The sequence below is a fragment of the Homalodisca vitripennis genome, chromosome 1 (assembly GCF_021130785.1).
Source record: "Homalodisca vitripennis isolate AUS2020 chromosome 1, UT_GWSS_2.1, whole genome shotgun sequence".
Classification (NCBI taxonomy): Eukaryota; Metazoa; Arthropoda; class Insecta; order Hemiptera; family Cicadellidae; genus Homalodisca; species Homalodisca vitripennis.
The window spans coordinates 119,297,870-119,316,010 of record NC_060207.1 but is presented as its reverse complement, the minus strand read 5'-3'; the positions used below and the strand labels follow the sequence as shown (position 1 = coordinate 119,316,010).

General features: G+C 31.2%; 1 protein-coding gene across 1 annotated transcript; it reads right to left on the bottom strand.

Annotated features, from left to right (window-relative positions):
- Window positions 1–4,589: 4,589 nt before the first annotated feature.
- On the bottom strand, window positions 4,590–16,802 carry LOC124352801 (protein stunted-like; the record flags this gene model as incomplete). The annotated part of the gene is made up of 2 exons (XM_046802482.1): window positions 4,590–4,696; window positions 16,667–16,802. Coding segments are annotated over 2 exons (162 nt in total), but the record flags the coding sequence as incomplete, so codon positions are not given.
- Between the last annotated feature and the right edge of the window lie 1,339 nt (window positions 16,803–18,141).

The following is an 18,141-nucleotide window of genomic DNA, read 5'->3' as shown; positions in this document are numbered from 1 at the left end:
TAACAGTGGTTTAAATAGGCTCTTACGTCAATGCCGTAGTGTGGGGGTGCTCCGTCCTGTTGAAACCAGATATTCTGGTAATGTTCTCCAAACATGTTTCGAAGTGCTGGTGTAATTTCATTTTCTAGCAAAACGTTAATATGATATTGCACTTAAATTTCCTTCAATAAAGAAAGGACCTACCAAACTGGGTACCTATCACACCAAGCCAGACATTCACCTTAGTGAATACTGCGTATGTGCTTCCCGCATCCAGTGAGGATTTTCGCTACTCTAGTACGTAACGGCAATTGTGCCTGTTTACACTTCCATTCAGCATAAATGAACAATCGTCTGAAAACACAATAATTGTTTTGCATCAATTTTGTTGCAATCTATTTTTGAGGCCATCATAGTTTCACAAAATTCTATACGTCGATCGAAATCAACTTCGTTGAGTTCGTGCACCAAATGAACTTTATAAGGCTTAAAATTAGACCCTTTCAGAATCTTTTTAACAGACGTAAACAGAGATGTCATGAGTTTGTGTTGCTGAGCGTAGGGACTCTTGCGTATTCTCAATAAATGAGTGCAATACATCTAAAGAGTTGCCTTCAGTTGTCGCAGTAGCGGGCCTTCCTGTCCTATGACGATCGGAAACACTTCCTGTTTCCATAAAGCGTTGAACAGTTCTCCCTACAGTTGTTCTAGAAATTGGCTGCCTCTCGTGAAAGTAGTCATGAAATAAATGGCATGCTTCCTCGTGTGATCGTCCGTTGTTTCCCCAACCAACCATCATAAGAAGTGTTATACGTTCACGTTCGTCAAGCAACATAGTGTAGTTGAAGAACTACAAGCAATACGACAAAACTCTTTTGTACTAAAGTGCACTGATAGAAAGGTTGGACAGCACTACTAAAACAAGAAAACTAGAATAGCCTACTATGAATAGACTGGCTAATTGGAAAGTCCAAACTGCGACCCAAAGATAAGAGCTTTTTAATTGTTACTGTTATCAGGTTTTCCCCGTTATCAATATATTAGGACCAAATTTGTAACCCTTGAGGATAACCTACGTCATGATTCACTTCTGTACAACTGACAATCATAATGTAGTATTTATCTGCAGTATTCGTTGGTTGCAGTTTTGCTTTACCGGGGTTATGGCTACTAATGAAATGTAACCAAGTAAAACCTATGAACAGCCGCCATTTTGTACTGGATCAATCTTTTTGAGTGCGGTTTGCGGCATTAAAACTCTGCTAGATAAGCCCTTTAAAATGATGTGCATATTGACCTATGCTCCTATTTAAGATTTCCTTCCGACTCCTTGCGGGACGTCCCCATGATATTACAGAAAACTGATAGTTCCTTCAAAAAGTAGATTTTTAGGTGTAGTATTGATGTACCAAATCTTTTTCATTTATCTGTTATCGTTTAGAAAATATTATACCAGTGCAGGACTTTATGTACACCCTGTATAATGGTTAGTCTGCTAAATATGAAATACTTTTGCAGACATATATAAATGGATTTACTAATTAAGAACACTTTTGTTACGTTTTGAGAATACTGTTTATACCTAGCAACTCAATATCGTCATTGTAAAAGTAATTTATAAAAATAATGTCAACATATAGAAAGACTGATGTTATTGCTTTTAGTTATTTTAACTTGTTTTTAATGAACAATTATGTTACTTTTGGTAATGGTTGACTAGTATTAATATAAATGTCTTTTATTGTTGTATTTTATAATTTTACATATATTCATGTTATTTTGAGCACAATATATTTTATTATGGAAATAAAACTTTTATTCTAAATATCCCTTTTATCATTTTATTGATTTACCCAAGAAAACTTAGGAATTATTCAATATGGATAAACTTGGACTTACACAGTTTTTGATGGGTCCGGAGTGTGTTTTTGAGAGACCGGTTGTGTATTGGTCCTTGTGGGGATGGCTTTTCATAGTTCAGTCTCTAATGAAGTGGTTAAAGGTGGAATAATCGTCATGAAGAATAATTGTGACAAGTTGGTTAAAACTTTGTGCTGGCTTTACATTTTAAGACAACCACAGGTGATGATTGGGTTTTTTCCATTCATGGTTTTAATAACCACTAACATGTAATATTTCAAATTTGAATTATGAGATAATTTAGCAAATAAACATTTGAGACATAGATTTTTATGATTTATAGTAAAGTTGATCATGCAAGTTAAACAACAGTAGCATTTAACATTGTTCATTCAAATGCAAGTTAAAATTGATTTAACATTATGTTTAATACTTCTATTAATTTACAAAATTTTTATTTAAATTACATAAATGGGACAAAAGTTGGTACTGGAGTAAACTTGCTGAGATTTTTTGTAACTCGTTAATGAACTGATTTCTCGTATAAACATGAATATTTTATAGAATACTGATAATTTAATACATTCTGTCTACTTGTGACTTGGATTTAATAAATTTATCTGTGGAAACATCTATTTCAATTTTAATTTGTTTTGTCAAGAGTCTTGATTTTAGTTCATGCATTCATTTCAATTGAGATTTCTTTTGAAATGAAGTTTAAATTTTTAATAGTTTTAGTTTTTTTTTTAATTTTTGAAATGACTCTTTTGGCGGGCTATGGATGTATCTTTTGCATGGTGAAAAACTTTCCGTGCCGCGAAATGTAACATTAAGTTTTTTTGCTCTGTATCCACTAGGGTTGAGACTATTGCAGCCATTTTGATGTCTGGAAAGGCATTTCTCCATTCAGTGACTATTCAGGCGTGCTAGTGCAGGTTACTGTCGCACCTTGTTGAAGTGACTACTTCTTTTGGTGGGCTATAATAGATGTATGTTTTGTACGGGGGAAAAACTTGTTTTGCGCCACATTACTTCATGGTTGTTCGCTCTGTTTCAGATAGGGGCGAGACTACCATGGCCATTTTTATGTCAGGGCTTTCCCCCTTTCTGTTCAGTGGCTATCCTTATTATCGATGTAAATGTTTGAAGTATCATATTTTTCGTATATATATATAAGTATCATTATCATCCGGATCTATCCCGCTTCTGCATATTCTTTTGTTATGGAATTTTCCAGGTTGTTACTAAAGCTCCAATTTAAAAGCTGCCAAAATTTACAAAAACAATTACTCTGCTATTAGTAGCTATGTTGACTTTTGTTTCTTTTATTTTTTCCATTAGTTTGTTGTGTAAGTAGTGTAATGTTGTGTTTTATCTGATGTTTTATTTATAACAATGTGAGAAGAAAACTTTGCATATAATGAAAACTGTTTCTTACAGCCTTTAGATGAGAGTATTAGCTCAACATTTCCCAATAGTAGGCTGGGGTTGTGCTCGTGATCAAGTGGTAGTGTTTTTATAAATTATTGTCATGTTTTTTTTTTGGAAAATATAATATACATATAAATATAAGTATTATATTCTTAATTTTATTGTAAAAACCAAGACAAAAATTATTAAAATCTGCCAAATGGTTATTGAACAATAATTTTTTTCCAAACAGTTTGAAAATATACAAAATCAGGCCTGAAATTTAAGGAGGTATCATAGCAAAATAGCTATGGGGCTATAAAAAGAAAAAATACCAGTGCTAAAATAAGAAATTCAATAATTTTAACACTCCAAATTAATATACCATTCATATTACATTAACTGAAGTAAAAATTAAATAAAACTACACAAACACGGAGTGTTTTCATAAAAGAATAAAAAAGATTAATTTTTGCTTGAATGTTCAAAACAGTTTCAAAATTTTCTATATATATAATTTCCATAAACAGCTTATTTTCAAACAGTTCAGGTTGTAATCCCAACTTTCTGTACATGTTTTACAAAAAGGAAAGGTTTTTAGTCTTCCACACCTCACTCAAAGTCAAAGTCTCTTTATTTACATAGTCTTCAAGAGTAGTAGTGGTGTCATGATATAATACAATAATACAGAGAAAAAATGTAATAGAACTAAAGTAAAAATATTATATTTGATATTTTGTCTTTATAAACATGATTTATAACTAGACACAGTAAAATCTTTTATTGACTTTTTCATTATGGTCATAAAAAGAGGCTTAGCCAATACTATCTTTAAAGGTTTTAACATACATTGCAAGCCAACATAAGTATATTGAATTAGAAAAAAGCCAATGTAATAAATTACAGAAATATAGCCACTGCAGAACAAATAGTAGCTGGTATTTTGATGTCGACAGACCTTTAACAAAAGATGGGAAAGGGTAAAGGGTTTCATCTAAACAATAATTTGAACAGGGTTAATTTAATTTCAGTTATTATTTCAACATTACAGTGAGTACTTTTGCTCCTTGATTTATAGCTAATTATTTAATAAGAAACTTTGTATTTATTTCATACTTAGTCTCTTTATTTCTAATTTAAAATTGAAAAACAATTATTTGTCTATCAAACATAATGTAAATTAGAATGTTGGTGACAAGACACTCTCATTGGTGAATCAGTTTATTTGATTTGCATGATTTCTCACTTTAAAATACATATTAAGTAATTTTATTCCTTAAATAAAACCGAAATAAATTTAATACAGCTGATGATAAATGGTCATAAAATAACAACTTTAATAAAGAGGTAACAGAATTTATTGAAGAACAATGGAACTTAATTTACAGATGTTGAATCTAAGGAGACAGAAGACTTCATGTTTAGCTGCTTGGTGGCTGGGGAGTTTCTGAAAAAAAAAAAAAAATTAATTAAGCGAATATTAGTAAAAATTAGTTAAAAAGTTTACAACACATATATTGGTAGGAGCTATAATTAATTTACCTGAATATCATTAGGGTTACAGTATACCATTTTCTTTTAGATATATTTAGAAGATAGATGATACCCCAATCATCACTTATGAGGTAGGAACCATAGATCACATAATAACACCACTTTGAGAGAAAAGGAATATTTTCAGATCACAGTTGAGGTAGACCCTTTATCATGCACAATAGCAGGTAAATTAGTGAAATTCATGCGTACAGGTTGTAAATCCCTTTTTCATCACCTTTTATGGTAATGGTCTACTTTCCAATACATCTGAGATCTGCGAAAGTGATCGCTTCCCTCATAGTGTAAGCTGATTTTTACCTCTCACAAACATTACCTATGTAAACATTTATTATTTAATAATTTAAATTCCCGGTTTGGCCAACAGGTGCACTAATGATTTTTGTTGTTTTGACAGTCCTATGTTGAAAAAACTGATTTGAATACAAAATTATTTATCAAATAGTGTTACGTTTCCTTATGGATGAATTTACTTTCGACTACAAAATGTTAGATAATCTTGTAACACGTTCGCTACCACCATGTTAAGAAAAGTCATATACCCACAGACCAGCCGGCTCAAATATGAGCCGCACGGTTTCTTCCGGTGCACCGGCGTCCCAAATATGCGCCGCTCGGGGCAGCTCAAATAGACTGACGTCCCATATTTGCGCCGCTGTTTGCATGCCACTATTATTGCCATGAAAAATCACTGGTCTATTTTAGAGGCTTGATACTTTTGTATTGGTCTATGGGGATGTCTGGCTCACATGTGGGACGCTTGGTCTCTGGATATCTTAAAAATTATGTTCAGCACAGTTGGTAAACTTGTTCATTGCCGCCTACACTGTTCTTGTTGTAAACCTCACACCACGGGCTTCTTTCTTCTGAACTACGGTTGAAGTTATGTTTTGTTAGTGAATAGAAACTATTGTAGAACAAAATGGAACGAAATAAGAAACGTAAGCTTGTGTGTACTGACAGTGAAATAGATCGTAAGCTGAGTAATAGTGACTGTGAATCTGAATCAAGTTCTTTGTTTTCATCGGATGGACAGAATGAGTACGTTCCGAGCTCTAATAGTAGTGATGATAGTAGTGTAGTAGAACGAAATGAATTGTTTGACATTGAGGCTAATGAAATTGTAAATAACTCCAATATTGTCATTGATGAAACTGAACAGTCTCAAAATACTTTGGCAGATGACTCTAACGTGCAGTTCGTAACAAATGAAGTTCACAATGCCTACGTTAGTTCAGTTGCTTGTTGGACCAACACAAAAAATGTTCCACTAGTTCATGAGTTTACAGGTAAAGAAGAAATACACTTACAAACAACAGATCCCGTTGAAGTTTTTGGTGCTATTTTTGACAACGTTCTCCTAGAAAAAATAGTCACTTGGACAAATAAGAGAGCATCAATCATTCGAGGAAATCCTCTTCCTAAACATGCATCATTGAACGTTTGGGAGGATGTCAATATAGAAGAACTTAAAAAGTTCTTGGGTTTGTGCATGTTGATGGGTAATGTAAACTTACCGTCAATAAAGCACTATTGGTCCAAAGATAGCCTATAAGAACATCCTACTTTTGGGCGGACAATGTCCCGTAACCGTTTTGAGTGCATTTTAATGTGCTTACGGTTTTATGATCCAGACACCGACAACACAAACAACAGAATGCATAAAATTGAAAACGTAGTAAACCATATCTTAGCAAACTGTGCTAGAGTTTACAGCCCTGGTAAGTCGCTTTCATTGGATGAAGCTATGGTCCTCTTTAGAGGAAGACTGTCGTTTCGGCAGTATATAAAATATAAAGCAACAAAATATGGGATAAAACTTTACGAGCTCACTACATCAGAAGGATACATTATAAATATTATAATTTATCAAGGAAAGGGGACTCTGATGGACACTGATAAATGCCACTCCTTTGAAGTGGTAAAAAAGTTAATGAAAGACCACATTGGCAAAGGCCACATACTTTTTCTTGACAACTTTTACAATAGCGTCGAGTTAGGGGAGTATCTCATGAACAACAAGACCAACATGAGTGGTACTTTGAGGTCAACTAGAGCTGGTAATCCGGAGGTTGTGGTTCAAACAAAGTTGAGAAAAGGGGAGTCTATAAGTCGCCAAAAGGGAGATGTTACAGTTATGAAGTGGCGTGACAAAAGATATGTGTTAAATATTTCAACATCGAATGTCCCTGAGATGGAGTTGGTAACAAACAAAAGAGGGGAACAAAGAATGAAGCCTAGCATGGTTGTCCATAACAATAAAGGCATGAGTGGGATCGATCGCAGTGACCAAATGGTCTCGTATTATTCCACTCCCAGAAAGTCTCTGCGATGGTATGTCAACATTTTTTTTCCACCTGCTAGACGTCTCCTTGTGGAACGGTGTCTACATTTTCTCAACGCTTGCCACCAAAACAACCTACCTGAAGTTCAGGGACATCGTAATAAGAAATTACATTCAGATAGAGCCCATGCCAAGGAATCCTCGCTCCAGCCACTCTTCACAGTCTGCCCATACTCCTGTGAAGCTGGAAAAGCGTCTGAGATGCCATGTTTGCAGAGAGAGAAACCAGAAGAGGAAGCAAACATTTTATACCTGCTCCGTCTGCAGAGACTCAAATAACAAACCGTTTGGCCTATGCATGACAACTTGTTATAACCAGTGGCACAATAATTAGACTATGAATATGTGAGCACTTAAATATTATGTAACGTGGAACATTCTGAATATAAGTGTAAATTTAATAACTTATATAAATGTTCACTTATTTTGTAAAATAGTTAGAGACATAAAACAGTCGTGTATTATGTCTTGTAGAGTAAAAAGAATCCCATTTGTGTTTTTGTACCATGAAATAAAATAAACTTTATTTCTACTTAATTTTCTTATATTCTACTTTTTTAATTTCTAAAATTAAAATTCTTGTACGCCTATAGCCTAATAAGATATGTATAATAATACATTCAATGAACCTGTACTTATGAATCTGTTGTTTGATCTTTTGTACCATGAATTAAAATACTCTCATAATAAGATATGCATGTTTGATGTAACTTAAAATAAATAGTGGCTCATATATGGGACGCTTGGTCTATGTTAAGATTTTGATGCTATAGACCGAGCGTCCCACATATGCGCCGCCGTAAAAATTACGCAAATCAGCAATATATCAAATAAGAACAGTACAGACATACATTTTAGGTTATTTTGTTGAATTATAGCTCAATTCAACAATATTTTATCCTTGGTCTGTGGTTAGTCTCACGCCAATTATTCTCGGTCTGTGTAGAACAACCACATTTTGTAACGTTGGTCTGTTACGGTGATCCGGGCGGCGCAAATATGCGCCGCCTGGTAGCGAACGTGTTAAGTGCAATCCTGCTCCGTAATAGGCCACTTTCGAGACTAATAATGAAATGTACAATTCCAAGTATCTTTAATATGTGCATTTAATTTTAATATTACAGTATGTGTTGTTAATACATAATCAACATAAAATACAATTTATGAATTAAAAACTTCAATAGTAATAACTTTAATTTGTAATGAGTGAAAAAAACCAATAAAATGGTACATAGCAGCGATTGAGAAAAGGTGTTCATACTATCTGTTTTGATTAATACACAGGAATTTAGCCTTAAAAATTGTAGAATTCTTCACCGTCTGAAAAGTTGTAGTAGGAACCGTCTCAAATATATTCTACAGCAGCAACGATCGTATCAATCATTTCCTCTTTGATTGAGACTAAGATTTCTTTCACTTTTAATGTTATTCAAGTCTAGCGGTGTAAAATTGAGTGACCTGGTAGGTCAGTGCACTGGCCCACCACGTCCAATCTAGCGATTGCATAATCTTCATCCAAATGTTCATAGACTGTTTAGATGAAGTGTTAGGCCGCACCGTCGTGCTGAAACCAAATGTTCTACTTAAGATGTATTTTAAGCACCAGGGGAATGAAATTGTCAAAGTTATCAGGTAGGACAGCTCACAAAATTTTGTGATCATCTCATAAAAGTCTTCTTAAACAGAGTCAAAAATATATAGAGAATATTTTGTCAAAATTATGGATAGATTTTTGAGTCTTCCCTCCACATCCATTTTTGACTATTTCTGGAGATAAAAAATAGGAATTTCTGAATCTTAGTGTATATCTCTAATCACACTTATCTACACTTCATATTTGTGAGCAGCCAGTCACAATTCCCTTTATATGCGCTCATTATTGAAATTAAAAATTTTGTTTTACAGTAAAACATTATCACACTACTAACTTCTAATGAGTGGTTTTGGCAGTCCTAGAAAAATGAATTTCGCTGATTATCATATTACTGCATGCATACGATGAATGGCCTTTGTTAACCGTCTGAAGTTATTCTATTTTTCTCTAGAATGTTATCCGAAACTGTTTACAATTCTGAAACACCCTGTATATTAAATGAGATGTTGCTATAAAGTAACTAGGCCTACTGACTATAAATAAACTGATACTTGCTTCTGTAGAAGTACGTATGCCCAAAGATGACGGACAGCTGTGTAGCTTTGTGCCTTTTTGTCTAATAAGGTACTTGCTATATCTAGTCTTGCTGTGGCTTTGTTTGTTTAGTAGTTAAATTTTTGTATCAATGGAAAAAGATTTATTTGAGCAATATAATGTTAAAAACGATTCCGTAATGGACAAGAATATGTTTATGCTACGGTTGCCCTTCCACGTCAGAAACAAATACAAAGAAGTCAGTATCAAATAACCTTATTTGATCTGATTGTCAGTTAACTATTTGTAAGATTGCTAAAACTGTAGGAAGTGCCAAAGGAATGCAAGAAAAATTTGAAATAGGAATTTTAACAAGCAAGAATATGGCAGTAATGCCTAAACTAAAATACTCAAGATTGAAAAAAGTAAGCAAAATTTATAAAACTGACTCTTCCACAATGTCTTTGAAAATGATTTAAATTGTTTAGAAAGAGTAATAACACGAAGAATCTTGAATTTGTATGTATGCTCCAAAACAACACTAATCAATGCTTTGGAAAGTCTAACTTAGAAGCTATAAAAGCTTTAATGAGTAAATCAAGATTTTAAAGCAAATGATAAAGTAATGATAATTTTTTTAACAACTGTTTAATTCATTCGATTGTGTATTCAATTTTCTATGATTCATACTTAAATCTTCATTAAAAGGAACAAAATTATTGTCCATTGCAGAAATCAGCATTTGCCATAAGGGAACTCACTGAAAGACTTCCCAGCGCTGTTCTAACAATGCAAAATTTGTATTTTAGGGTTAGAGAATGGGTGCAATGGAAATTAACTCAATCTGTATATATTTGAAATAAAACGTTTCATAGCAATAGCGTAATCTTTTTGTAACAGCTTGTGTGTGAAAATATTTCTTTCCCAATATGCATAAAAATATCAATATCAGATAATAACCACTGCTTAAAACAAAAGTTAAGAACTAAAAAAAATAATTCGTAGATTTAAATAGCTTACAGTTATCTTTGCTTTAATAATAATCATAATTGTTAATATTAATAACTTATGAAAGAAGTATAGAACAAAATTGTATTAATGAAAACACACAAACACAGTTAGTCAATATTGTAATACAACTTCCAATCCAATCATAAATAAAACAAGCTGAATGGACTTGCTTAACACACACTTGAAATTTAATACTTTTGAACCAAAGGTTGAAATTTCTAGCCACAACACAATATTAAGATTATGCAATACAATTACGAGGGTCGTTCCATAAGTCCTATGAATATCCAAAAGATGGCGATCGTAGTATCAAAAATAAATTTTTTCCATTTGAGTAGCACTCCTAACTAATCAGCTGTTAAGAGATTTTAATTGTTATTGTCGATTGAAGTAAACAACTCTAATTTAGTTATAAAAAAAAGGATAAAAGTGAGTTTCCGAAAAGTGATTAAAAACTTGTATTTGAAAAGTTGACACCAAAAGAAATCCAAGCTGAGTTGGGCAAAGTTCATAGCACATCTGCTCATTTACGATTAGGTGAATGAGTTTAAATGTGGTTGTACCTCCACAAAAGATGAATGCAGATCTGGATGCCTTGTGGAAGTGTCTACCCCTAAAATGATTGACAAAATCCATGATATGATTTTAAGTTATTGAAGAATCAAAGTGCATGAAATAGTTGAGGCTACAGGCTTTATTAATATTGCAAGGTACAGTGGCTTCAAATTTGTAAAAAAATATGAGCGTGAAAACATTTTCAGGAGATGGATGCCGTGTTTACTCACAGTGAATACAATTGTGTGGTTTACTCTGAGGCTGTTTTGGCGCTTTTCCGTTGCAACCTAATGCGTCTGCATTGATAACTGTTGATGAAACATGGGTACACCACTACACTCCAGAGACAAAAGAACAGTCAAAACAGTGGATTCTTGAAGGCAAACGGGCTTCGAAGGAGATGAAGATGGTTGATAAGGTCAAGGCCACGATCTTTTGGGATACTTGCGCAATCATCTACATTGATTACTTAAAAAACAGCCATAACAGGAGAGTATTATGCATCATTATTGGAAAAGTCGAGTAAAGAAATCAAGGAAAAATGTCCTTACTTGAGAAAGAAAAAGATAGTGTTTTATAACAACCATGCACAGACACACCTGTGCAAGTTGTGATGGCCAAAATTATAGAAGTTCCAATATTATTACCATACAACATCCATCGTTATTCACCAGATTTAGTCCCTAATGACTTTTTTATTTCCTGACAAAGAAATGGCTAGGTAGACAAAGGTATGTCTAATGAACAAATGCCTATTTTGAGGAACTTCCAAAATCCTACTTTTTAGATGGCTTAACAAAAACACTTAGATAAATGAATAGAATTAAAAAGAGATTATGTTGGAAAACAATTTGCCAAAAATTTATTTTTTCTGAGGGCTCAATGGGGACCCTCATAGTTTCTTAACTATCAGTTATTAATAATTTAAGAATCTTAAAGCTTCTTTAAATATCAGTCTTGGGCATGCTGATGAAATTTAATTAATAAAAGTAACCAATAGTATCAACAACAGTTTTTGTGTATTTATATATTAAGTCAGCTGTTTGTAACCATTTTGATTTTAACCTATAAAAACAATACAAAACCTTTTGAATTTTATTCAATCTTTATTTGTAGTCTAGAATTTCAAGAATGTCATTTTAAAGATAAAATAATTATTTTATATATAAAAAATAAATAAACAACCCCCCTCAAGTTTATTGCTAGTATTCAACAATAAAATATAAAGCTAAAAACTTTTTATATTAGACTCAATTGTATACACTAAGCAAAACTTATATAGCTGGCTTTTAACACAGAAAGGATTGTATTGAATATAAACTGAGCTTTAAAATACTATCAACATATTCTTATCTTTACAAAGAGATATATTTTAAACGTATGCAATTTTTATACAAGTATTGCTATTACCTAAAACAGTGTTAATAAGAATTTAATATTAATTATTTGAATGTATCACTCTTTAAAAGGTTCAAAATTAGAAATTCAACTTTTCCAATACTTATATTCTAGCGCAATCATGTTAGTAGAGGTATAGTAGGTTTTAATTGAGAATGCAGTTTTTAAGCTTGCAGCATTAAGTTATCAATTAATACAAATAATCTCTCACACTTCACATTAAAAAATAAATATTACAAAATGTCAGTAATTCAAAAGAAAACTGGACATGCTATACCTTTAACACAACTTACGATGTCAAATCTTATGAGTGGTTTTACTTCTCAGCTGAAAATGATTAAAGCAACACTCATTAAAAACAAAAACAAGTTAATCTTGTGACATTTCATTAATTCCAGGTGTGTATCGTTTGGATTTAATACAAGGACATATGGTTTAGCCCATTGGTCTACAAGTATTTTCATATCCTGCACTGATCATTATATTATTAAAAGCACAAAAATTAAGATTTTGTAATAGGATGAAATTTTCTTTAAACTTATTAGGTTATGCAAGTTATATTTTTGGATTAGCATTAAATAGGCTTATATGTACATTTTAATACATTATATATAATTAATAAATGTTTTATGTAAGCTACAAACAAAATGTTTTTAATTTCATATTTTTTAACCTAGGCATTATAAAAGAAAAACCTACACTTCTGCTTTACTTTTATTTGTAACGTATTCTTTTACACAGATATACCATATTTTATATGTATATGCAATGAATCAAAATAAAGAATGTTTTCCAAAACATCACAAATTTTGGCATGTCAGCATTTTTAGCCTCAACCACAACCATTGAAATTGTCTATAACAGAATCTTAAACCAACAATCAAATAAATTTCACTTGAAAACACTGTTGGACTGATTTTGAGGCCCAACTATGTTCACTCCACTATAAACAATTATCACTTCAATTCTAATTTTTTGAACGATGGGGTTAGTAACACAAAGAGAAAAGAATTGTCATCTGTGGAAGACAATGATGTTAGATCTTATACAAGATCTCTCGTAAGACATCTGTTTGGTCAATGACATTCAAATAGAGATTTACTGGGGTTTTATAAAGCAATGTCAACATTCAATCTGTAATCAGTGAAAAATATTACAATTTCCAAAATTAAAACCGAATTTGACGTAACATATCGGTATAATAATAAGTTTACTTTACCATCTTGAAATATTTTTTCCACATATAACTAACTTGTCTCATGGATTTGATCATAAAATAAGTTTTATGAAACATTCTGACATAAAACAAGTTTTAAAAGCCTATTTAGGACGGCACTGCACTCAGAACTGTTCCGTGATACTAATGGGTTAAAGTCTAGCTAAAAGAATCATTTAATAACACTTATGTATTCACACCAGTTCAATGCTTAACTGAAACCACAATGTCTCGAATTACTCATTGTTGTATATATTCCCTTTATTTGCAAGAGTACTCAAAATTGAAATTACATAACTAATCAAAATCTAGATAGAAAGACACTTAATAGTAACAATATGTTTTACAACAAACATATACTCAGTACATGTAACATGTAATTAGTGATAGCAGAAGGTACCTATGAATGTTTTATATGTTGAATTATTTAGATTTTCACAATTGCTATTGTATGACACTTTTAGATTCATGAAAACTTGTAATATATTGTAATAATTTCTTTGTAAGCGCCAATACAATAAGAATGTTTCAATAAATACTAATAACTACAGTGCACTTTAACTATTTTAATATGGTCTAAAATAGAACAATGTATAAAATAAAGCTATTTAAATTGTTCAAACTATGAATCTACAACCAACAGGAAATAAAAATTATTTTTATAGAATCAGAAAATTTACATTATTTTTCAGAGGACTTTTTATGTTTAAATATTTTGCACTGATACCTCCTGCTAGAAATCTATAATCACTGATAAACTAAATTGCTTATCAAGCCATATTTTTGTTAATAGCTTTGTACCAAATCCAACATTGAATTATTAACTGCATCTAAATAAACTTTACATTATTAAAAACACCTTATTATATTAAAACTAATAACTGATTTATTTACTGTATCTAAAGAACCTTTCTGTTATTAAAGACACTTCATTATATTTAAAGTATTAACAACAAAATCCACTTAACAACTTCCTTTACCTTGTGTAGAACCAGTTTTACTTGGAGTCCCCTAAAATGTAAAACTTGTTAATGAATGGAACTTAAACCAAAATTTAAAGATTTAATCCTTATGTGGAATGTATTATGTAGCACACAAATGTCAAACACAAAAACTTAGTAGTCTATAACATTATTATCAAGAAACTAAGTTTTGCCAGCATTATTTTAAGAATATTTTTCGGTAAAAAAAATATGGTTGCTTTTGTAACATATTTTCTTTAAAATATAAAAGTTATAACAAGTTTTTGATAATATTAAAAAAAATAAACTGAATGGCTGGAAATTTGCCATATTATCTTAGAAACCAAACAACGTTTTATGTATAAGTGCTTTTTTACACATTCAGGGGAATAACCTGTAAGAGAATCTAATGTAAAAACTAAAATGCAAGCATAGGTTGTGTTAAATCCTTTTAAAGATATTGTAAATAAGAAAAATATAGTTTATGATAAACCCTACATGTGATGTAAAGTTTTATAACTCTCAGTACTACTTTTGAGTCCACAGTTATTTTATAAATTGTATTCATTGTATTTTTATAAACTACTGTATGAATGGCATATTAGGATTCATGAACTCAGTCAGATATTTAACATTTTATTTTCGCAACATACACTACTAGAAAGAAATCGTTGATTTCAGGCGTACACATTGAGTAGACAAAACATATAGAACAATCGGTCTTAGAACAGTTACAGACCCAAATATGCAACAGAATTTGACAATAAAGTATCCACGCTATTATCAAATGATAATAGGAGGAACCTTAGATACAATCAATAAAGACAACTTGATAAGAATAAAATGTTATAAATAAATGTTAGACAAAATGTATAATATATATTTATAAAATGATTTGAGAATTTATAATGAATATTTTTATAGGTGAAGATATTAAATAAAAAAATTGCCAGTAACTTCACAAAATGTGAGGGTTTATATACCTTCAAGCATGTTTAGAATGAACTTCACCAAAGAGCAGATATTGCCACTTTTTAAGAAATTGTGGATTATTTACTTTAATAATCCAAATATTATACTTAGTATTGTTATAAATCATATTATGGAAATGTAAAGATGGTTTCCTATAGAAAAAAATGATGACACTTTTTATTTTTTTAAATATATTCTTTTTAACCATTAAATGTGGTTTCAGATAATAGTATTCCTGTTTGATATTGGCAGTAGTCTGAACTATTTCAAGCAGTGAATTGTGTCACTAGAAATAGGAAAATATTGTTTCTTTTTCTTTGAATTATTGATTTAATTTACTTTTATTTATATTAGTTGATCGTTGAAAATTACATAATGCTATATTTGCTGTTATTTAGAATGGATCAGACTTATTCTTCTTCATTACAAAGTGTTAAACTACAACTATTTTAGTCAATACAGTGCCACAAGTATCGTAGTTGTGTCATAATTGTAGGCTTAGCCTAATTATGAAAATATAATTTTAATTTTATATAATGTAAAGAGTTATAAACAGTTATGTAAATAAGTGCTTTTATCATTGTAGATAGTTAATTTTTATATATTAAAAAAATTAATCAGGATTAAATGAATGACAGTGACAGTAAGATGACTAAATCGTGCAACTGGTGATATACATTTGCAAAAATCAGCGTTAATAAAAATGCTCTTTCTTTTTAAAATGTTGGTAATTTGTCTTTTGGGTCATGGTAACTTAACTTCAAACATAACAATACAAAAATATGTGGGAATACAACTACAACCTTTCTTGAAATACAAGCAAACGTGTAATAGTAGTACTGTAGAACTTAACACAGTGCTTGAAAGCAATATTAAAATTCTGAAACAATGATTTTTTTGATCAGGTTCTTAAATGGACCTTGTAAGTCTACTCTTTTATCAATCACATTAAATTTACATAAATGGATAGCAACGTTACATTATCCTTCCAGCACAAATATATTCTTATTAACCACAATGTTCCCACTGTCAACAGTGAACACATAGAATTGATGAATCTGATATCACTCACATAGTAATTCTCAATACTGATTGTTAAGGGTTGTTTAAGAGTGATTATAACTACACCAGAATAAGATGTCTGATAATACATAATAATGGCTACAGATTTTGTTAGATAATTGTTTTGTTTGAACCTTTACAACTCAACTTTAATAGCAAATTATATTTTTTAATAGTCTTTAGTTAATATATTACAAAACTAAGATTCAACTTACTGATTGGTTTTCCATCTTTCCAAGGAGTGAACCTGACGAATGATTCGTCACGTTTGGCCGCTTCACCTCTTAGATCTGCTTTCAAGGCTCGTCTCAACAACTTGGCTGCTATGTTAGAATATTGGATGTAGCTAAAAAAAAGATTACAATATTAACCTGTTTGATACTTCTGATAAAAATTAAAGCACATTTAAACTATTTTCTATAATTTCTGAACCAATTCAATTCATGTCTTTGATCTTTGTAAACTTAATAACAAACAAAAAAACAGAAGTACTTCCCTTTTGCCCTATACTCTGGTGGTGTAGACTTCATATTTACACAAGTTACAACATTATAACTTGTGTATTTATGTATGTAAAATGTTCAGTGCAGTGTCTACATATGCTTGTTTTGATGGCCTAATTCAGCAGACTCCAAACTATGGCCTGCAGTGCAAATCTGACCAAAGGTTTCATCCGGCCAATGGCCAGTAAGAAAAATATAATTTCCACCAATAAGGAAGCTACAATAAATGTTAACACTCAGAGTGACAGATTTGGGCCAGCTAGGATGAATTAGCTTAGCTTATCTTTTGAATATGGCTTCTAATAGTATTTGTTACTTTATTAAGTATATTTTACTAAATATATTGGCCACGACTAAATGCTTAACCTGTTAGGCTATCAGTTTCTCATGCTATTTTTAACAAGCACGGTAGGCTAATATATATTTTATTTTGTTGAAAAATGTAGAATAAGGTTGTACCAATGTTAAAGATTTATAGCAATTTTTTTGAAACATGGATTTACATTTAAAGAAATATCTCGACATATAGGCCTAGGCCTACATAGGGGGATATTTTAATAAGCAGCTTACACTCATTATTCAATTGTCACAATTAAATATGCCTATTTTTCACCTTCAATATTAGGTATATAATCATTGTAAGCAACAAGAATTATAATAACATTAACAAGTAGGTTAATCCATTACAATTTTTAACAAAATAAATTTAACAATACTTAAAACCCTCAAAGAACATATTGGTAAGAGAATTGTTTGTGACATCGTGAGTGTTTTTATCTCTTTTTGGCATCTAAATACCACTATGGTTACACCTCTCATGCAAGTCTTCATTTCAGCTAAACCACAAAATGGGTTTCCAGGAGCTAAACCCACATCTTGTTGCCACTTCTAAAAACAACTACTCAAAAATCTTGAAACAATTAATATAATTTTAATATATTCATCTCCATTTTCAAATTCTCCAAAAATTAGTTAATTCTTATTGTTTATATTAAACATTATTGGTGATAGTGGCGTTATTGGTCAGAGTTGGGAATTAAAATATCAATGTTATTAACATATTCTGCTCGTCCTCTTGAACAAAACTATATGGTTTCAGGGGTGGAAATGACAAATAGTAACGATGTTTTTTAATATTTGAGGAAATATCATTTTGTGATTATATTTGAGTACTATGCTTCTTTTAA